General features: G+C 39.2%; 2 protein-coding genes across 2 annotated transcripts; one reads left to right on the top strand and one right to left on the bottom strand.

The window, feature by feature from the left end:
• Positions 1-961: 961 nt before the first annotated feature.
• On the bottom strand, positions 962-9,967 carry LOC129098235 (proteasome activator complex subunit 3-like). The gene is made up of 10 exons (XM_054607221.1): positions 9,825-9,967; positions 8,635-8,667; positions 8,423-8,485; positions 6,523-6,627; positions 5,158-5,209; positions 4,609-4,724; positions 3,983-4,051; positions 2,955-3,077; positions 2,764-2,850; positions 962-1,914 (listed from the first exon to the last, which is right to left on the bottom strand). Exons 1-10 carry the CDS (start codon positions 9,864-9,866, stop codon positions 1,834-1,836), a joined length of 771 nt encoding a protein of 256 aa, XP_054463196.1. The 5' UTR covers positions 9,867-9,967; the 3' UTR covers positions 962-1,833.
• Positions 9,968-10,824: 857 nt separating this feature from the next.
• LOC129098304 (apoptosis regulator BAX-like) lies at positions 10,825-21,666 on the top strand. Its single transcript, XM_054607295.1, has 6 exons — positions 10,825-11,173; positions 11,385-11,415; positions 14,985-15,149; positions 15,289-15,427; positions 18,365-18,469; positions 19,427-21,666. Exons 1-6 carry the CDS (start codon positions 11,146-11,148, stop codon positions 19,568-19,570), a joined length of 612 nt encoding a protein of 203 aa, XP_054463270.1. The 5' UTR covers positions 10,825-11,145; the 3' UTR covers positions 19,571-21,666.
• Positions 21,667-22,347: the final 681 nt, after the last annotated feature.

The raw sequence follows: 22,347 nt of genomic DNA on the forward strand, positions 1-22,347 counted from the left end.
TGAATTGCTCATGAATTGTGACATTTTTCAGAATGTACTTTTTTTTACACTAAAATAGAGGGAAACATTTGGAAGTGTTGTTATAGGTGATTATGCAATGGTTTTACTGGTCTGTCCCACTTCAGATCAAACTGGGCTGTATATGGTCCATGAACTAAAATGAACTAAAATGAGACAGCCCTGCTTTATTTGGTCTTTGCGTTTCCCAAGAAAGTGTTTGCTTCTTAAGCACAGGAGGAGGCTGGACTATGTTCCTCATAGAAAAATAAAAAAGGCCACGTGTTGCATTCCAATTTATTCAAAATCTATTACTGAGTTAGTTTGAATTTGTTCAAACTAGACTTTTGGACAAAGTAACAGCCCTTACCTTGGGTTTTCCTTTAACCCTTTGCTTGCTTAAAATTAAACACAATTTCCGTGCATTTTAAAGTCAGTCCCTAATTTCACTTTGTCATTTTCCATAAAACAGTCAAGTTGCAAAAGGTTTTTAAAAGCACCAGGCTTCAGTATCACTTCATGAGGTTAACACAATACAAAACAACGTTGTAACATCACACTAAATCTGGTAAAAAATTGAAGACTCCAGATAAAAAAAATAATAAATGTTTAGGTGAAACCAGACTCTGTAGTTGCTCTATTCAAAACCAATTTGACAAAACATTTCTAGTTGCAGTTCAAGCCTGCTTGATCTCAAGAGACAGATACATGGAGGCACATTATTCAATTTGTATTCTTATTGAAGAACACGCAACCAGCAAGTTTTCTTCTAGCTTTAGAGTTATGAACACTGTAGCACACTGCTGTATGTTAGTGTGGAGCCGGAGCGTCCCAGGTTCAATGTGTCGTTTTTTTATAGGGATGTAATAGTGTCTTCAAATGTCAGTGATGCAAAGATGCTACAAGCACGAGACAAAACAAAGCAGAGTGGGGGGGGGGGGGAAGAAATAAAGAAGCAACAATCCTCCATTATGTCTTTATAAACTGTACAGTCAAATCTCTGTGTCAAGATAACTGCAACACTAAAACTACACAACTACAGCTGTTTTCAGAAGCCCAGAGAAACTTTGAGAAGAGAGTCCCTTGACGGTTTGAGGTCAACCGGGAGAAGACTGGACAAAGAAAAACTTCCCTGGGTGGGTCAGGCAACATGGAGCCAAAAAAAGACCCTTCAAAAACAGATGATAAATCCTGGGATTTATCCGAGGGGGGGGTAAACCTACAGATAATCCGGACAGGAAGAGAAACCAGCAGGAATCTCTGAGCTTCAGTCCCAGTGGAGCAGATTGGAGGACGGCCATGAAGGCGGTCTTTGCTACAGCAGCCTTCAGTCAGGATGATTATGGGTGTAAAAAAAACAACAAAAAAAATAAACAGTCTGAGGTCAGGTTCCAGAGAACTGGAAAGCCAAAACTAAAGGTTGAGTGTCAGAAAGCTTGTTGACTGCAGAGTAAGGACAGAAAATCAAAGATGGAGGTGTGTGTGTATGTGTGTGTGTCTTTTTTTTTTTCACATGCATTTTTATAGCTTCCTCTACATCATATCATGTATCATGTTTACAGCTCACTCTGGTTCCACATTCTGAATTGTGAACTCCATTCTATTTAAACTTTTCAATACTGAATATCAGCACACCGTCGGTCCAAAGGCAGCATCTGATTTGACACGTCATGAATTGTTTTGAGGTTGTAAAAAAACACCCAAAACCATCAGGTACTAGCTAAAGCTAGAATGAATCGTTTTGTGTTTCTCTATGCGTGTGTGTGTGTGTGTGTGTGTGTGTGTGTGTGTGTGTGTGTGTGTGTGTGTGCTTCTATGTGTGTTTTGTAGGGGTCGTCAGTAAAGAGCTTCAGCGTTGCTGTTTCTGGGTTTCTTGATCTTCTCAATGTTCTTCAGGATCATATCATGAAGAATCACCTGAAAGCAACAAGCAGAAATGTAGAGATTAACATCGTGCTGTCACATCTGACTTGAGCATTGAAGGAAAGTTCTGGTAAATACAACTCGGCTCTTATTTCCATTGTTTCAGCACCCTGCCCATCTGGTATGGATGACATGCTCATAAAAGTGAAGCCAAAACATCTTGACCGCCCCCTTGTGGCTGTCTGCAGTACAGGTCATGAATCCCACCCCCTCCATGGTAGCACATGGGACATAGACCAAACTACAAAAAGTACACCTCAAATACACTTTTCTCAAAAGATGGTTTTAGGGAGTTCACGCTGATGTATGTTAGTGTTCATTTTTATGATTGGTGTGGATTGAATTAGTTATTTGATGCTATAAAAATGCGGTGTGACCTCACAATAGACAGCTTTCATATAGTCACTGACTGTGTCGCTAGCTAGCTTAGCAGTATCTCTGACAGTAAGGTGAGGCAGCACAGGGTATTTTATAAGGTTGCTTTATCAAATTTGTACTTGAGGGAGTCCGAAACCGACATTAGCAAAGTAGAAAATATGTTTTTTTTGGGTAATATTTGGTCGCACATGCTGTCTGTATCTCCTCTGATCTCGGTGTTGGACCAAGATTCGAGCTGAGCTCCTCAGCGTATACATTCAGGTACTTTTTTTTGTGTGTATATTATATATATATATATATATATTATCCCTTTAAATCTCCCTTAAGATACCCTGAGGGTATTTTTCACAGAGGAGTACTGATTACTCCTCCATAATCTAGACATCAGGCTCATCCTGCACAAAGTCACTTCTCACCCCATTTCACTGACGCTTGTGTGGTCAAGGTTTTAAAAGACAAACTCACATATTGATTCCTGAGCTCTGAAACAATGATTTTCAAACTGATGTACTCCTTCTCATCAATCTCTGTGATGGTCCTCCTGTAGTCCTCCTAAAGAGAAGAGACACAGACGGTTAATTAGGAATACAACCGACCCAGGTTTTTCTTAGAGACATGCCAGGCTCCAGTTGCCGTCGACTACGCGCGTTACCCACCACATGAGGGTACTTGACAATTTTGGAGACCAGCTTGGCTCTCGTGATGTAATATCTGGAGATCTGGTCCAAGTAGGATGCTGCTTCAGACTCCACCGTCCTCAGCTCCGCCACTGTCTCCTCCTACAGACACATGGGACAAATGACACAAACAGACATAGAGAAAATGGACACTGTGAAACAGGAAACAGAGTATAGTTATATAATATTAACTTATTTTAGTTACAACTCATGTGTGGTTTCAGGAGTTTGAGGATTGCGTTATTACACCTCTATCATCAGTGTAAGATAGGAAGCTTTCCGTTTCCATGACAACCAGGAGATACCTGCTGTGAAGCATGTTAAGTGCTGCCCCCCAGTGTCAAACACAGGAGGACTGCAGAAACAGCATCCAATCATTGAAACATTTAGATACAGATAAATACTAGAGAGGAAAGCCAATAAGAATGAAGTCCTGTAGTGATGTGTTATGTAGTAATCTGTTAAAAATGGTGCAGCTTCACTTTAGTTTATTTTAGACTTATTAAAATGAATATGTCTAAAATTTGAGTTTCTTTGGCAGGTACGTTTGGACTGTCATCCACTGTATATAATACCTGGACTTCCACTGCTAGTGTACTTTGAGGCCGGTACTGAAAGCCAACATCATGGATTTTTTTAGGGGTATGATTTGGTCCCTGACCGACGTCCAATGTGCTATTGCCTTCAGTCTCTTAACAGAGCCCTATTTTGTCCCTGACCATCAGTTGGAATTACTGTAAACATTTAGGGGAGAACAAGAATTCCAATATGTTTCACTAAAATGTCAAGATTAGGACATGAATCCATCAATACCATAACTAAATATCTATTTACATTGGTTTACAGCAACAACAAAAAAACTAAGTGGTTAGCGGGTTTCGTTACTCTTTAATTCAGAATAAATAAATTGGGTAAACACTTTCTGTATATTACCAACAATGTGTGATTTTTAGCCTCTAATATGTAAAACATATTTTTTCCAGATGATGCAGTCAGTGAGGACTTACCTGTATGGAGACTCCAAAGTTATTTCCATCTTCTATTCTGGGGATGAGCAGCTGGACCCACATCTTTACCTGACAGAGTAGAGACAAGTAGCTGATTAGCTGATCTGAGGCTCTCAGGATGTTAACAGATCTACTATATAATCAGCTTGGGACCAGTCCAAGTTGTGCTTTTAAAAGTACCACATATTGCATGCATTGGCTGAAAACAATCAGTAAACAGTAACCTGAGGATGTTTTGGAGATGAGTCAAGTTACTGGCTAATGCAAACTCAACATTACCGTCTGCTACTTCACAATAAAAGCTTTCTACTGGCAAACGAGAACAAGGCTTTTATTTTGATGAAATTACAGAGAGCTTAGCGAAGCTTCGTTAGCAGAGCTATTGTTCAATTAAAACAGGTCTACACAACCAGATATGGACATATTCTGTGCCGTTTGGGCGGGTGATCAGTTTAAAGTGTAATATGGAGATGTAAGATGATATAACTTGGTGAGTTCTTTGCGATACCAGAGAAGATAAACAGGCTCAGAGCAAAATGAATGTAGCGCCGATGATGATGCAAGGCGACATCACCATAACTTTCCATTCAATGAGTCAGTGTGGATGTGTGTGTACGGACACTTACTGTGTTGCATTTCTCAATCAATGTCCTGATCTCTGGTTTGACTTGTTCAATCAGGTCCACCAGCTTGGTGTTACATCTCATCATCTCCTCTGGCACCACCATTGATTTGGTTCCTCCTGGAATCAAACACAGAGCCCACAGTTACAAACTCCTCTTCTCATCAAACACACCGTCCACAGTTACAAACTCCTCTTCTCATGAAAGAGTAATGTTCCTGCTGGTTCCAGTTCCCACACTCTGCTGCCTGATTTTAGATCAATACAAGACCATTGACATGCAGAGCAGGTCTTGGGTTGGTCTGGGTCTTGCCATGCCAGCTCACTATTCTTTTGCTTACTGTGTACTGTGCTCAAGAGGCATTTGCTTTAGTAGTATTTTACTGCCAATAGGACAGTCTTTTCATAATCATTTAAAGTAGGAGTGGTAAACTGCCGATTTAGGCAATATGACTTATTCATGTGAAATAAAACACAAAATGAGAATCTACATTATAAAACCGGGAAAACACACAAAAAAGGATCTGTTGAAAATCTCGTCTTCTGTTTTTACCTTGCCAGCTCTCTTGAGGGACTCCACCTTCTAGTTTCCTCTTCTTGGTGTTCTGCAGCACAAACAGAAGATGTCATTTCATTTTAGGCGTGCTGGACGCATGGCCTTGATGTTCTGTTGGTAACCCAACCCATCAATTTAGTCCAGACCGAAATACAATAGATTGTCATGAAATTGTGCGTTCACATTCAAGTCTGTGGCGTCACCCTGACTAGTCCCAAGTATGGGTCAAGCTCCCCAAAAAATTACTGGATACTACATTACCCACAATGCAGTGTGTACAAATGGGTGATCAAAAAACAGGTTCTAAATGAATAAAAGTCATAGTATTTACTCTCCATGGGCTGGTTTGTATAGGCTAGTAAGGAGCGACAGTCCATTACAGGGCAGAAAAACATTTATCATAAGTTGGAACGGGAGAATAAACTGGTTTATAGACCAGTTCCACTGTGAGGCTGTGACCGGTGTGCATCTTTGAAGACTTAGTAAGCTGATATTATGAAGTGTTTTTTGATGTGTCCTATGAATTTTATGTGTTCAACTGCGTCATCTTAAATCACACATTTCATTGTTATGCAAGTTTCCTCTGCACGTTACTCACGCAAGTTTAGTCACTTGTATTTATTTGCGTCGCTTGTGCGGGACCCGCCGGAGAGGAGGAGGGTCCTACCTCTATGTCATTTCTGTTTCAACAACGTCAGGAGGAGTCAACACTGATAGGCTTTTGACACAGTCATGATGCAAAATGCACGGTGGTGTAGTGGTTAGCACTGTCGCCTCACAGCAAGAGGGGCCCGGGTTCAATTCCCGGGCCAGACAACCTTCTGTGTGGAGTTTGCATGTTCTCCCCGTGTCAGCGTGGGTTCTCTCCGGGTTCTCCGGCTTCCTCCCACAGTCCAAAGACATGCAGCTTAGGTTAATTGATGACTCTGAAATTGCCCGTAGGTGTGAATGTGATGTGAGTGGTTGTCTGTCTATATATGTCTGCCCTGTGATAGGCTGGCGACCTGTCCAGGGTGAACCCTGCCTTCGCCCCATTGACAGCTGGGATCGGCTCCAGCACCCCCGCGACCCTTAACTGGATAAGCGGTTACGGAAGATGGATGATGCAAAATGGGCATCATTTATTATAATTATTGTTATTATATTTATTATTATTTGTATTCTTATTCTTGTTATTATTTTTACACATATTATTAACAATTAATAAAATTTAAACACATTTTTAGCTTTAAGTAACCCTTTAGGCCTTTGTTTATTGATACTTTGAAGTGAGTTTTTTCATGTCCTAGCATCATTTGACCTTCCCTACCAAGTTGGTCACCCAGACTCCCCTACACCTGCTAAAATGTACTGTAGACTCACCAAGTCCACACCATCATGGCTGTTAGTGAAGAGGATCGGCTCTGGGACTTTGAACTTGATATCTGAATGGATCTCTTTCAGGTCAACAACGTTGAGAATCGGCTCCTGGATAAAGACCACATGGAAAAGGTTGAAAATGAATGAACAAAATATATTTTATTTGTTACAAAAGGCCTGAAAAAAAAGGATGGACACAATTCAAGTATTTTTGGGGCATTGTTCTCACAGACAGTAGAGAGATGACAGGAAATGAGGCAGATAGATAATATACAGTATTTTCAAACTTGCCCCATCAACGCATTTAAAACTGCTTACATATCTAAAAATAATCACATAAATTCGCTTATTTTTTTAATAGGCAACTAATCATTAAAGTACTATAGTATCAATTTAGGACATATTTAAGGCCATGGGGAGAGCATTTCTCTATGTTTGCTAACATTAAAAGTAAAGTTAGGCGCTGCTGTTGACTTCCCGACTCAGAAAAAGAAAGAGAGAAGCAAAAGAGGGCGAGCGGAAGAATTGAGAGAGAGAGAGAGAGAGAGAGAGAGAGAGAGAGAGAGAGAGAGAGAGACAGTGCAGTGGTTCTGTGAATTAGGGCAAAAATATTTTGGGATCACTTCACAGCAGTTATGTTCTAAAGCACAAATAAATAGCCACCAAACATTCAACAGATGATTTACTGTGGAGACAGACGCTCTTAGTTTCATTTTCCTTCTCTGCATTTCAATCATTACATCCAAAGTGTATTACCGTATTTTCCGCACTATAAGGCGCACTTAAAAGCCTTTAATTTTCTCAAAAAACGACAGTGCGCCTTATAATCCGGAGCGCCTTATATATGGATTAATTCTGGTTGTGCTTACTGACCTCGAAGCGATTTTGTGTGGTACACGGCGCTCTGTCAACATGTTTTAGTAGACTTAGTAAACTACAAAGCCGCACCGCAGCAGCATCACGGCCACCGTAGTCAGGAGCGTCGCGGAGTAATACATACTGTGCTTCACCATAATATTACAGTGTGTGTGTATAAGGACCAACATGGCTCCTGTCAAGAGACACGCTTACGACGCGGACTTCAAACTCAAGGCTATCAGTATTTTATATATATGTATTTTACGTGTTATAACTGAACAATTTTGAGAGTTATTGTGAATACGCTAACGTTTGATTTAGCGGTTTCAGACTGTTTTTTTTTACGTGTTACAACTGAACAGGGTTGGGAGTTATTGTGAATACGCTCATTAACGTTTGAACAATGTTGAGAGTTATTGTGAACACGTTTAATAAAGTTTGACTGACTGACTGTTTTGTTTCGCTTAATGCGCCTTATAGTCCGGTGCGCCTTATATATGAAAAAAGATCGAAAATAGACCATTCATTGACAGTGCGCCTTATAATCCAGTGCGCCCTATAGTGCGGAAAATACGGTAGTTAATACTAAGCAGCAGGAAATGTCATTGCAGTGAGACAAAACCAAGGTTTATTAATTATTTTAAAAGTGTTTTGAGATTAAATTGTTGCTTTATAATACATCAGCGGACTAATTTCCATAGGTCTTTGGACCCCTATGGAAACGCAGACAACAATTGGCTGAAGGAATGTTCTAGTGCCTTGAAAAGTAGTCCCAGAACTGAAATTAGCGGGAACTTCTTGGTGTAAACGCTGCTATTGTTAGTGGAGGAGTCTGTCATTACCATGCTAGATTCAGATTGCCTTCGACACCAGGGATTGACAGGAAATAGCATGTAATCCAGTGTGGTATTTGATCTGAGCTACTCAACCAGGGTTTGTTGTGGTATTAAGGCGAATGTTCCTACTACAGGGTGTCACCACATCAACTAGGACTAAAATCTGTACAATCAGAACTGAATTGTGAAACGAGCTTTCAGTCACCTACCTTGAGAAATTGATCCAACTCCAGGAGCTTTTTAGGGAAAAAGCTGGCGACCAGGTGTTCGGCCTACAGCAACAAAGAGGAGAGAACATTTTGAGATACACTGAACTTTTTGCTAAAATGCTATCATGAGGCATAAACTGCACCAGAGAGAAAAAAAAGACAGAAGTAAGAAAGCAAACAGAGGATCAAATTGTGGGAGGAAATCGACTCACCTCACTGCTGATCTGCTCCCTGAATGTCTCCACCTGTAGGCAGATGGATGGGCAGTTAGAACACCTGTATATTCCTCAATGATTCCCCAACAGTGAGACACACTGGCTACTTTACTTCAGACCATATGATCTTCTGATGAGAAGACTCAATCCTACTCAATTAATTTGCCTGATCAGACAGGTGAGTACCGGTAGCTGGATTTTTTAGCCCGTCGGGGCATTTTTCTTGCTCCTGGCCAGCATTATTGTCAAGTAATGTTTAGCATCCTATTTGCATTGCTGACATTACTAAAACAGCCTAATACAATATTACAGCCTAATTCTAATATAAACCATTATGTTTCATAGAAAGTAGCCTACTACTAATTTGTTAAAGTCATTTGAAAAGTGTATACAATAATAAACAGCTGTACTGTATTTTGAAACCATCAAGAAAAAGTTTATCAAAGCTACCCATTTCATTACATTATATTTATGTAATACATAGGGCTGGGCAATAATTCAATATGATAATGTATTGTCTTTCAAAGGATATGTATGGAGATTAAATCATATATTGAGTCATCATGATACACAATAACAATGTCTTAATTAAAAAATAACAAGCACATAGCTACTCAAATTTATGACAGGAATAGCTGTTTCCAGGAATACCACAAACTATTGTCTTAAACTGAAAATTTTAAGATTTTTTTCTATAACATTTTTCTTGAAACTGTTAAATCGATTTTTGCACTAACGTTCTTTATTAACTGAGAACATACTCAGTATTTTTTATTATTATTTTTTAACCAAAAAAATGATTTATAACATGGTTATTTCCTATGGGCTAATGTTATATGTTCAATAATTACTAGTAATAGCGCTGTATCGCGAATTATTTCGTTATCGAGGTACGACATGACCTATCGAGTGTCGAAATATCGATCAGCCCTACGCAATCTGAATGATAAATAAAGAAAAGTTAATACAAATATTAATCTGGAAACGTTTCAATAAATCCTCCGCGTGTAGTGACAGACGTGATCATGAGAGGTTCCCACGGTATACACGCACAGGCATTTTAGTCACAAAAAACCAGGTGGAACGTGTAGAGTGGGAGTTGAGCTGCTCCGTGTCCAGGCCGGGGACATATGAGGTCCAGGCCCGGTGTGTCCATGAGGACTCGGACGGGCGGCTCTCACACTCACCCTGGTTTTCAGGTCGCGGTCGACCTTGAGAAGAGACGACATGGCGATGAATAAACGTCAAAACCCGCTTAGGTGTCCAGCAAAGCAAAACCTTTTTCCACTGTCGCTACAGCAAGCATGTACAGAACCGCCACTACGTTGGTTTCCGCAAGCTAGTGACGTAATCAAAAAGCGACACGACAGTGCGTTTGGTTTTCTTATTCGTACCGTCAGCAAGAAACCTATAAGTATCGGCTGACCGTCAGTAGGATGAGGCACCGCTCTCCCGGACGAAGCTGGGAAGGAAATCGAGCAAACACCTTATTGTAGCTCCAGTGACGATATTTATTTATTTATCTTTTTTAATGGAACATTTAATCAACATGTTACATTAAATTATCTCAGAAGCAATAATGTGTAAGCAAACATGTTAATGAAAATATTTGTATGGTAACCATTTAAAATTAATATTTATAGTTATGTTGCAAAAGTATATATAAACGTTTCCCCACATTTATTTTATATATAAATATATATATATATATATATATATATATTATGTATTATAATTATTGTTATTATTATCATTTGTATTCTTCTTCTTATTATTATTGTTATTATTTTTACACATATTATTAACAATTTAATCACCAAAGGTGAGAAAAGTGTAAACACAAATTAAATAACATGATATGATGATGTGTATATATATATATATATATATATATATATATATATATATATATATATATATATATATATATATATATATATATATATATGTGTATGTGTGTGTGTGTGTGTGTGTGTACACATACATACATATATATATATATATATATATGTGTGTGTGTGTGTGTGTGCGTGTGTGTGTGTGTGTGTGTGTGTGTGTGTGTGTGCGTGTGTTTGCGAAAAAATCGATTCGCCAATGCACAGCCCATCACAAAGCGCGTGGCCTCGGGTGGATTAGTGCGCGTCATAAAATAGAGTGCACGTTTCTGCGGTTTCGAGGCGGAGACGATGCGTGACGTTAGATAAACGTTTCATTTGCATGACCCGAGTTTCAACACGGATGTATTTAAGCCGAGGACAGTTAACTTGACCCGCCCCCGCCCAGTGCACTCAGAGTTTATAATCGAGTGCACATTACTTTCGATGTGTTTGTTTTTATCTGTTCACCGGTCTTAATTCATATATAATATAAATAGTGTTTTAATCATCCGATAACTGTTTTTTTTTAAAGCAAGTTGTATCTGTCTGTGAAAGAAGAGGCAGAGTTCCTGAGGGAAGAAAACTTTCTCTCACTATAGAAGGTTTTTCTTTTTACTGTTTTCTTTCAACCATGGCGTGTGAAGGAAACGGCATGTCAGGTAAGTTTTAAAAGGCACCTTTTCAACGTCTATTCAAGTCATTTTAAAGTTAATATTGATATTTTTCATTTCCATGTTTTCTTAAATCTTATTTTACACAGTGACATCGTTGTAACAATTTCGACAGCCGGAGGTTATAGTGCTTCCTGGCGTGATTTCACTTGTGTTAAGTTAATGTAGACTACACTGATACTGTTGTATCCCTCCACAGATGCGAGGATAGGAGAGGCCCTGATCAAAGAGTAAGTCTGCTTTCTATGATCTCGAGTTTCTAGAACCCAAGTTACATATACATTACATTACATTACATTACATTACAGTCATTTAGCAGACGCTTTTATCCAAAGCGACTTACAGGAAGTGTATTCAACATAGGTATTCAAGAGAACTACTAGTCACCAGAAGTCATAAGTGCATCTCCTTTCTTAAACAAGCATCTTAAAGCATAAACCAGAGCAAAAGTATAGTGCAGAGGCAGATTACTACGAAAACAATAATTGCAACAGACTAATACGAATACAATAAGTGCTACAAACTACTACGAATAGGATAAGTGCAGTAAACAAATACAAATTCAATAAGTGCAGCGAACTGATACGAATACAGTAAGTGCAACAACTAATACGAGTGCAATAAGTGCTACGAGGAAGGCTCAGGGTAGTTAGATTTCAAGAAGACCAACCACAGTCAGTTCACAATACAAAACCGAAAGCCACAAAAAGAAACCGATTAATCATCCAACTGAACTTGGGCTGATTTGCTGATTTATCGTTTATCCCTCTTTGGATTAGTGGCAGTTGCGTTTAAATTTTCATTTCATCATTAATATTTTTGAATAATAATTAAAAAAATAAACTCATGGTTCCATTTCCTGAAGACATCTGGATGGGTCCACATAGATCGTGTTAAATCAAATCAAAACTGGAGCTGTTTGTTTGATTTAGATAATTGATTAATCGTTTAAAGTACTGAAAGTAAAAGTACCGAAACAAAATTTTCTCAAATGTGAAGAGTCGTTGGATTCTTTTTCAAAGTATTACATTTTTTGAACTCTTGCTTTGAATAAACAGCAAGTTTTGATGGGCTTTTTCTTCTATGAGTGCAGTAAATCTAAAGCACAGCGGAGCACGCTCTATAAAGTATAATAAGACTTTCTTTCTACTGCCACTTCACTTCCGCTATGCTTAACATCATTTTTGTAAATGAAAACAACATTTTCTGATCCGACTCTGCATCGTTAAATTCTTTATATAAATCAAGTTTCAGTTTCACTTCACGGTCACAGTTGTTAAGCTCTTAGAGTAAATCATAAACTGTGTGTTGTATAATGACTCATATCAGGAAGACAATAAACGGACAAAAAAAACATTGCCCAAAATCTATGATGCTGTTTCTCGGAAATGGGTTTGTCAGCTTCTTGAAAGTTTATGGTTTCCTGTCACCTTAAACGTGGCAAGATGCACTGAAAACAACACAATCGTCGTTTATTTAAAGTTTATCTAGTGTTGCATCATCAGAGCTCCATCCTCATGACCATCAGCTTCTTAAACTGTTCAGCTTCTTCATTCTTTATTGTATTTTTTTCTCCATTGTTTATTTACGTGTCTTTGAATTTTCTCTGACTGTGTTTATTGTTACACACCAATACACCAAAGCAAATTTCTTGTTTGTGAAAAACTTACTTGGCAATTCACCGGATTCTGATTCTGATATAGCTTAAACCTGCATTCTCTCCACCGACCATCAGAAGGCGACTCCTCTGGTTGCAAAAATATTCAGAGTGTATGAAAGTCTATGAGAAAGTACTTCTAACTTGATTTATTACTTATCATGTTCATTTAGTGAATTATGGCCCATTTAGAGTCAAATAGACCATAAGGCATGGTGTGCTTTAGGGCGGGGCTACTGTGATTGACAGGTCTCTACCGCAGCGTGGTCTGGTCTTGGAGTTGACCATGTTTTCCCCCTAAGAACTTTAACCCTTTCACAATTCGTTTCACAGTTCATGAAAGTTAATAGTAACATGTTGGTCTCCTAAAAATGTCTTGTTCAGGGTTCAGTCGTCATTAGCTCCAACCTCTCGTGTCACTTCTGGTTCCAAAAAAACCAAGATAGCGACAGCAAAATTGACCCCGTTCCTCAAAACCGTAGCCCAAAAACCAATGGGAGAAGCCACGGTGACTATGTCCACTTCTTATATACAATCTATGGTTCATACTGAAAAATGACTACCGTATTTTCCGCACTATAGGGCGCACTGGATTATAAGGCGCACTGTCAATGAATGGTCTATTTTCGATCTTTTTTCATATATAAGGCGCACCGGACTATAAGGCGCATTAAGCGAAACAAAACAGTCAGTCAGTCAAACTTCCTCCACTTCCGTACCATTGATTCATTAATGTTGAATTCTCTCGCAGCTGCTCTATTCCCATGTTCTACTGCGTGACTGATAGCCTTGAGTTTGAAGTCCGCGTCGTAAGCGTGTCTCTTGACAGGAGCCATGTTGGGTCCTTATACACACACACTGTAATATTATGGTGAAGCACAGTATGTATTACTCCGCGACGCTCCTGACTACGGTGGCCGTGATGCTGCTGCGGTGCGGCTTTGTAGTTTACCAAAGTCGTACTAAAACATGTTGACAGAGCGCCGTGTACCACACAAAATCGCTTCGAGGTCAGTAAGCACAACCAGAATTAATCCATATATAAGGCGCTCCGGATTATAAGGCGCACTGTCGTTTTTTGAGAAAATTAAAGGCTTTTAAGTGCGCCTTATAGTGCGGAAAATACGGTAAATTAAGTCAGTCAAAAAAAGTCTGTCATTGCCTCACAATGCTAAGCACAAAGGAAAATGAGGAGAAGCCCGGGTCTCGGAATAGAAAACAAAGTTTATGTAAACATGACACGCCAATTTTCGGCACTTTTCCGGTGTGACGCCATCTGACACGTGTTGAAGTGAATAATTAATGAAGAAAAGAAAAAAGGATTTTGACAATTATTATAAGGGATTATCATACAAAACATACAATTAACATTCTCCCATCAAAGCCACCAGACTTCAGTCAGACCAAAGTCATTTTACCTCGCTGATCATCAAAACACACTTTCATTCAAACTTTACAGAAAGAAAAACTAAAACTCAAAAACCTTCTTTATTACTCTTTCCAAGGTTCCAATAATCACCGACTCATAAGCGTATACTTGCACTGATATTGGTTTTGGGTGGCTAAAATACTAGATCGCTCTCTTTAAAACCACAACACTCCATTAACATAAAAAGTAACTTACTCCTGCAGAACATAAAAGTATACATACAACCCCACTTAAAATATCCAAACTAACCCTTTCAGTTATTTCCAAACTTCACACAGCTAACTTTGACTCGGCTATTGCTAGCGTTCACATTATCCATAATCGTATTGATTAGCTTACCATGGTAACCCAGGTCACTGCTTTTTGTCAGCGGCTGAGTTGACGTTTCAATTTGCAAACCCTGTAAAAGAAAGCAAGTTGAGTCAACCTTTTAACAAGAACATATGCCATAATAACAAAAAATATCTTGTTTAAACAAGAAACCTTTCATGTTTCAAACAAGACAAATAGTACTGCTGTCAAAGTGGCTGCCGTAAAAATCACATGAGGTAAAGTTGTCTTGAGCTTGATTTGATTTTTGGTCATATGCACCCATCAATTCATTGATTAAGTTGCCTTTCACAGCTGTGACTGTGTCTTCAAATCTCTTTACAGAATAGTGTTTGTGACTACGGGTTGGGTTGGGTTGGTTTTAACGTCTTGCTCTCCTGCAGGGTCATAGAGGAGGAGCTGAGGGACGCGTCCTCGGAGGACGTCCCACCGCTCACCCCGCTGGCTGTGGAGGTGAAGACTGAGCAGGAGCAGAAGATTGTGACCCAGCTGGGCAAAATGATCCGCGTCATCGGCGACAGGGTCCGAGACGACAAGGAGTTCCAAGAGTGAGTCTCTCAGCCGCCGCGTCTCAGCGCTCGTGGTAGAAAACAGAAATGGAATGGGGTTAAATGTTCAAAGAGCGCTCTGTGAATTCTTTCATTGAAATAACCCCCCCCCACATCCTTTCTTGTGTTTCTCCTGCAGTGCCATAGACGGGGTGGCTTGTTTCTCCGGCTCTAAGTGGGACCGCTTTAAGGAAGTGGCAGACAAAGTGTTCGAACATGGGATCACGTGGGAGAGGATCGCCGTGCTCTTCTACGTTGCCGGAAAGCTGGCTGTCAGGGTGGGTTGGCTTCTTTTTTTAATCACAGAGCCTCACCTTTCCATCAGAAGGTGCGGACAGGGTCGGGACTTGTTTCTCTAAGAGGAAGGTTGTGTTTGCTCAGGCGTCAGTCTTTGACCTGCTGGCTGTAGAGGCTGTCAGTGCTTATGCTCGCTACCTAATTATTCTTGATTCTTAGAATGCAATCTGTCTTTGCACATCTGCATTGCCTTTTACATTTCTGCCTGCCAACAGAAGTATGAATGTGTTGCGGAGATTGACTTCTGCTACCTGTGATCACCCTGAACACCCTGCAAAATGTGACAAAAGCTGTTTTTTCATGACTGAAGACATTGAATATTTCATGCGCGTTTATATAAAAGACTTCTGGGAGATATTCAATTCAATTCAATTCAGTTTATTTTGTATAGCCCAGAATCACAAATTACAAATTTGCCTCAGAGGGCTTTACAATCTGTGCACATGCGACATCCTCTGTCCTTCCCTCACATCGGCACAGGAAACACTCCCCTAAAAAACCCCTTTAACAGGGAGAAAAGAGGAAGAAACCTATGGGAGAACGACAGAGGAGGGATCCTTCTCCCAGGATGGACAGAATGCAATAGATGTCATGTGTACAGAATGAGCAGCATAACAGAGATACAACACATTCAATGTATATGACATAAATGATTCATATAATAAGACTACTTATAATAACAGCAGCAATTATTACAGTAGAATTATAGCCATGAAAATAGGGATAGTAATGTGACTAATAATAATAATCGAAGTAGCAGTGGGTGTCAGTCGGCTCACAGCAGGAGGCACGACTACGGTCCAGGTACCACAACGATTCATGGAAACCTGCAGAGCGAGAAAGCAAAAGGGCTTCATATTCATATTCAACGCTCGTATGGCTGAATGGAGGCAAATCTCTGCAGCCAGGTCCCAACATCTGTTACAGCGGCACATTAAAGCTAGGGTGGGCGAAAACAGCCGTTGAGATTCCGTCGCGTGCTCTCTGGCCTCTCCCTGCCACGCTACCTGCTGTAGCTCCTCCCACCGACGTCAGTTATGCGCGTTCATGTGAATTCAGTTACATTGATAGGAAGACGAAACACGCAGGGACGCACCAACGCTCGTTGCCAAGGTGACCGGACAGTCCCACAGCCAATAAGAACGGAGAATCGGAGCCTCGCTCTGATTGGTCAAAGTGTACATGAGCGGTGGCAATTTTTGGGTGCGGCCCACAGAGGCAGGGGAGAGCAAAGTTATGAGCAGATATTCTCAGAGCACTTCACCTACATATAGCTGACTGGCTATTAGGACAGTTTTGCCAAATATTACAGTAAAGAAATTAATTAATTAATACCCACCCTAGCTTTAATGCTCATAGTGGACACGCGGCCACTTCCACGAGAATCCTGATGTGCAAGGGAAGGCAGCAAGAACAGAAGCTCTCCGGCTCTTGACTCCGACACTAGCCGGCCCTGCAGCAGGCAGCAGCTCTTTTTTTTTCCTCTCAGCTTTCTGTGCAGCATCAGGGGGACTTTTGTGGCTCGGCGGTAGAGCAGGTTCTTCAATCAGAGGATCTGCGGCTACCCTGGCTCCGCTAGTCCATGCTGCTAATGCTACGGTAGCTGTGCCTACGGTACCGATAAAACCTAAATCAAGTTTAAAGCAAAAAAACAAATCAATTCTGTTATTTCATTTATATATAGATATATTATTTTGCAAAAAAACTTAGGTTTTCGTTAAAAAATAAACTTAAACGTACGAGAAAATACCAGCCACCAAAGCGACAACTATCGTTAAGCATACCGATGTAGAACATATGAGGCTACCTTACATACAGGTAATAGCAAATATTTAAGGGTACATGTACGGCAACGTCTGTCCAAACATGTCTAAAAGACTGTACAAATTTACACTACCCATGTCGGATATAACTACATGAAAAATGGTGGATTATCTGGTCAGCTTAAAAAGCTTTACCTCACGACAACTCAATATTTTAAACCACATTCACAAGTTCAGTGGCTAAATCAACAGTAATAACTCCTTATCTCAATGTAATAAAGTATACACGTATTGTTTGGTGTGACTTCTCTATATACACATATCTCCTGCTAATTATTATGTGTAGTCGGTTGCCAACTTCCACGAGTAGAAATACAGAACGGCTGCAGATGGATATAAGCAACTTTTTATAAGCGCGTTTTGTTAAGAAGGCCATATTGTAACATTAACTCATGTGTGAGGGACGGATTAAACCTGACTGAACACAAATATTCAACCGGTGCTTATGAATGTCTCCTGAGTGCCCATAAGAGCTATCAGCATCTCTGAAACTGACCAACATGTCCAAACTGAGATCAGGGAAACATACAAATGTGGTGACAGTTCATTCAAAGCTTAGTAGGTGAGTGTGTCAAATATCATTTTGATTAATTTCTTTATATTAACATGTTAACAAAGGTAAATAACACATGCTTATGTATTTTAAATATTCTTCTGGCCACAATTTTTGTTAGAATAGGTCTATTTGGGAAGAATATATATATTTTAGATTTTCTTATGCCACCTTTGGTATTTCTATTCGATGCTTTACTCATCTGCCACAGAAGTGTAAGGTTTTGAGTTGACCTATGTTAATTAGGGGGCTTTTCCAAATAAATATTGATAAAAGTTATTGTTTGCAATTTAATGAGCATACATATAACTTCCTTTGCCCCCCCCATAATCATTTCTCTAGATCTGCCTATGCTGGGTTTTGATAACAAACTTTGGAATGACATGTTTAACAATCACACATGGGTGTAACATTCAGATGTCCACATCATTTTGTCAATGTTCCAGTTTATTTTTCAACGATAAAAAAATAATCTACAGCGTTCGGCAGCATCTTCACTTTGTGTGTGAATGTTTTTTTTGTGTGTTTCTGCTGTGCTTCAGATGGTGGAGGCTCATCTCCCTCAGTCAGTGAGGGAGATCCTGATGTGGACCGTGGACTTCTTCAGAAACAATCTACTGGCCTGGATTCGGGAACATGGAGGATGGGTATGTTGGGCCTTCTTCCATCTTCTTCTTCTCAGAGGACTTTCCTCTACTCTGTTCTGTTGGTTCTAATGAGACCTTTGTTCAGTTAGCCTCACTGTATGAGATTATACAGCTGTGTAGATAGAGCTATATTTATTTTATTTCTGTCTTCAAATTGCCCTTCCTAAGTCCCGCCCCCGTTTGCTCTGTGCTCCATAACAGTTGAGCTTAGATTTGCTACATCTAGTCAAAGGTAATATTACTACGGAAGTCACATTACACTGGTGTCACAACTTTCACGGACACATTACAGTATATGTAAGTTAAAAAAGTTAAAAATAGTTAAAATAGTTGTTGTTTTTTTCTCTGTCTGTAAATATAATATTTCAGTTATTGTTGTTTTTTCTACTGTTTTTTTTTTATTGCTTATTTATAATACTTGTTTTATTTTATTATTATTTTTTATTTTTATTTTTAGCTTGTCTTCTTCTACTATGTCTCTTGTGTGCACTTTACGCTACGCTGTTGTAAGTCTGCAAATTTCCCCGCTGCGGGACTAATAAAGGATTATCTTATCTTATCTTATCTTATCTTATCTTATCTTATCTTATCTTATCTTATCTTATCTTATCTTATCTTATCTTATCTTATGTAGTCACCTCTAAAGTTAGCTAATGTTGGGCTCAATGTAGCTGATTGGTCAAACACAGTGTACGGCTTCATTCACACAGTTTTGCTTCCTCTGCAGTGCACAGCACCACTATTAGGAAGACCGATGGATACTTCTCATAATGTTAGTTGTCACTTTCTGTACCAACAATAAAACGTTCTGTAGAGGACTGGGCTATAGATCGTGTTTTCTTTACCATTTTAATATCAGGTTGTTCAACTTTTTAAAAAGTAATCATCATTCAGTGACATAAATGTTATCCAGATAAATGTTATCCACACCTGGTGATCAGAGCGGTCTCTCCACAGATCAACAGTTTCTCGGACCTGGCGGTGGCGTCCATGCAGAGCGTGTCGTCGCTGAGCTCCCACAGCTACGGCCTCGCCCTCATCTTTGTGGCCGGCCTGGCTCTAGGAAGCGTCATCACCTGGAGACTCACCAGACAGCTCTGAGGAACGCACACACACACACACACACACACTCTCACTGCAGACCTGGGTCACCCTCGTGTTCAGAAAGTCATTATAATGTTTACCAAATAAGTAGTATTTGACCCGATTATAGTAGAAGCAGCCTGGTCTCCTAAAAATGACGTTACCATACAACAAAGACTGCATTGCCAAAGTAGTTTCGAGGAAAAACATATTCTTACCCCGATTACGTTAGTTTTTTTTACGTAACACAAATGTTTCTAAATCAAAACAAATGTTTTAATTGTATGAGAAAGTGTTTACAGAAAAAGTAAGCGTTTGTAACTTTAAAAAAACATAACAAACATACATATTTTGAGCCAAATCCTAATGATTTACCAACCATAACCAAGTAACATAGTTGTGTTTTTCACAACGTTAATCATGAGTTTAGAACTGTGACCGTAATCTGGGGGGAAAATACATTTCCCTCTTAAAAAAAAATGGAGAATGTAGTTCATTTTTATGGAAACATAACTTTGAAGGAGACCAGGTTGAGCAGTGGGTTTATTATTCAGAATCAATGAAAGGTGCCTGACCATCCAACACTTTCTATCTTCTCTAATGTTATCTATGCAAACTTGAAAACTTGAATGAAACATTGTATCATACATATTTTTCTACAAAACTTTCTGTATCACGTTAAACAGATATTCTCTATGCTCTAAGAGTAATTATGCTCTAGAAAAAACCCCAAATGGCAATGTCGACTACGTTAAGGCCTCTGGGTTCACAGTGGAAAACAAGTGCTAATGAGTTCATTTTGTGCCTCCTCATTGGATGTGACCACCCTGATTGATTGTGTGTTTTAAAATTGTTCAGCTTGATGCATCACCACACAGGTCTCTCATCCCAAATCCCTTATTTGATCGCTTCTTGCTTCTCGATCGTTGCATGAGCTGGTCGCTCCCGTCCATCATCATGAAGGACGTTCCAAATCTGCTCTGAGGACTGTGTAGGGAGGGTGGATCCCTGAGGAGGCTTGAGCAAGGAAACACCAAGCCAAGCTTCTCAGAGGGGAGACAGTTATCCTGTGCCTCTTTAGCTAGTGTGCTTATACAACAAATAAGAGCTCAACAAAACTATCCGACAAAGCTCATCAATCGACCTGCTAGGGTTGACATCGATACAGTAGAATTGAAAAGGGAGAACCAGACTAAGGAGAGTCTTGTAACAACTCGACCTCTGTCTTTACAACCCGTTATCGATCATGACTTGTCAAACCAGGTCAGACTGGGATGTCACCACAACACAGATTTTTGTTCTTACACCAGCACAGATCCAACTCGGGTATCATATCTCATATATCTTTCTATTTAATTTATTTTAAGTATAGGCTTCCATGTAGTTGTAGAATATTGGATCTGTAGGGCGGATAACAACGGACAGATTTTCTTCATATGTCATTTCCCATTGTGTCATCGATAAGAATATTAAGGGGTGTCACAATTTTGATTCGAAAATCGAAAATCAATCGAAATGAGCTTTCATTTTGAACGTCAACGTCAAAAGCAGGATTGGCAATTCTCCCGGTATTTTTTTTTTTCTTTACACCCAGGCCTACGTAAATCCAAACAAAAAAGGACGACAAAACATTGTTGTCAGAAGAACTACAATTTCTTTTTAACACATTCTCATCATAACCTAGAGTTCTAAATAATAAGTGCATTCAGTGTCTGTGAAGTCAATTTACAAACAAATACTGCCATATATTATCATCTTTCGTTTCCTTCTCAACCCCATTAGTTTAGTCCGTAAAAGAAACGTGCTTTTGAAATAGTAAACATCAGGTTCATTTAAATTATTCCAACCTCTGTACTCCACTGGTTTACTGTTATGGTGGTTTTTACAGTTTATTTGCACAAAATCATTTGTCCTTATAGGTGACCACTTCCTAAGTTATTTTAAACATGACCATGAAGTGATGTGGAAGGTCTCCTTCTCTGATATGAGTTTACTTTCTCATACATGTAATGTGAAAATATTGATGTTCTCTTAGTGCGACTTTGAGCAGTTGTAGCCTTTAATTTTGGTGGAGGAAGAACGTAGACAAAAATAAAATCAAGTTTGTCAGGGGTTTTAATTGGTGCTTTCTGGGAGTTGTAGAGCAGTAGCTGTTAATGCATTGTCTATGATACTAGTTTGTAAACTGTGCTGCTTTGATTTCATGCAAATATTCAGAGTTAATGTACAGCTAATGCACAGCTGCTCATTGAGCCATACATTGTGATGGCAGATGTAATGGGCCAGTTTCAGCTCTTCACAGATAAATGTGTCGCCAATGAATAACAGCAAATGTCTGTACAGAAAATTGCAAATATATTTTTGAGGTCATTGAGAAGCAGTGTGTCATTACATACTTTGTCCACCAGAGAGCGCCAGTATACTTTTACATTGTAAATTGTCCTACTTGGTACATTTCTCAATCATAATACTTTTAAATTAAAGGGATTCTTTGATCAAAATGTTTGTTCATGTTTTGTTTGAGTAAATCATTTTATTAAACTAAAAATATTAAATTAAAGACACATTAGATAAATAATAAAATTAAGAGAAACAACAAAGTAATTCAATAATCTTCATGTATAACAACAAATAAAAGCAGTAAAACGAGATTTAGTGCAGTCAGGGAGTCTTTAAGATGAACATATTGATATTGATGACCCCGAGGTTAATAAGAACCCGTTGTCAGAGCTGACAAACTTTTCAGGTTCATAAACATCTTTAAATTGGTAAATGGGATTATATGATATGATTTT

The sequence above is a fragment of the Anoplopoma fimbria genome, chromosome 11 (genome assembly GCF_027596085.1).
Source record: "Anoplopoma fimbria isolate UVic2021 breed Golden Eagle Sablefish chromosome 11, Afim_UVic_2022, whole genome shotgun sequence".
Classification (NCBI taxonomy): Eukaryota; Metazoa; Chordata; class Actinopteri; order Perciformes; family Anoplopomatidae; genus Anoplopoma; species Anoplopoma fimbria.

Bases quoted from the DNA above. Each gene is read 5' to 3' on its own strand.
- LOC129098235 (XM_054607221.1), bottom strand. From the start codon at position 9,866: ATGTCGTCTCTTCTCAAGGTCGACCGCGACCTGAAAACCAGG. The intron at 8,668-9,824 runs GTGAGTGTGAGA...ATCTGCCTACAG, and splicing joins ACCGCGACCTGAAAACCAGG to GTGGAGACATTCAGGGAGCA. The intron at 8,486-8,634 runs GTGAGTCGATTT...TTGTTGCTGTAG, and splicing joins GGGAGCAGATCAGCAGTGAG to GCCGAACACCTGGTCGCCAG.
- LOC129098304 (XM_054607295.1), top strand. From the start codon at position 11,146: ATGGCGTGTGAAGGAAACGGCATGTCAG. The intron at 15,150-15,288 runs GTGAGTCTCTCA...TTTCTCCTGCAG, and splicing joins GACGACAAGGAGTTCCAAGA to TGCCATAGACGGGGTGGCTT. The intron at 18,470-19,426 runs GTATGTTGGGCC...GTCTCTCCACAG, and splicing joins TTCGGGAACATGGAGGATGG to ATCAACAGTTTCTCGGACCT.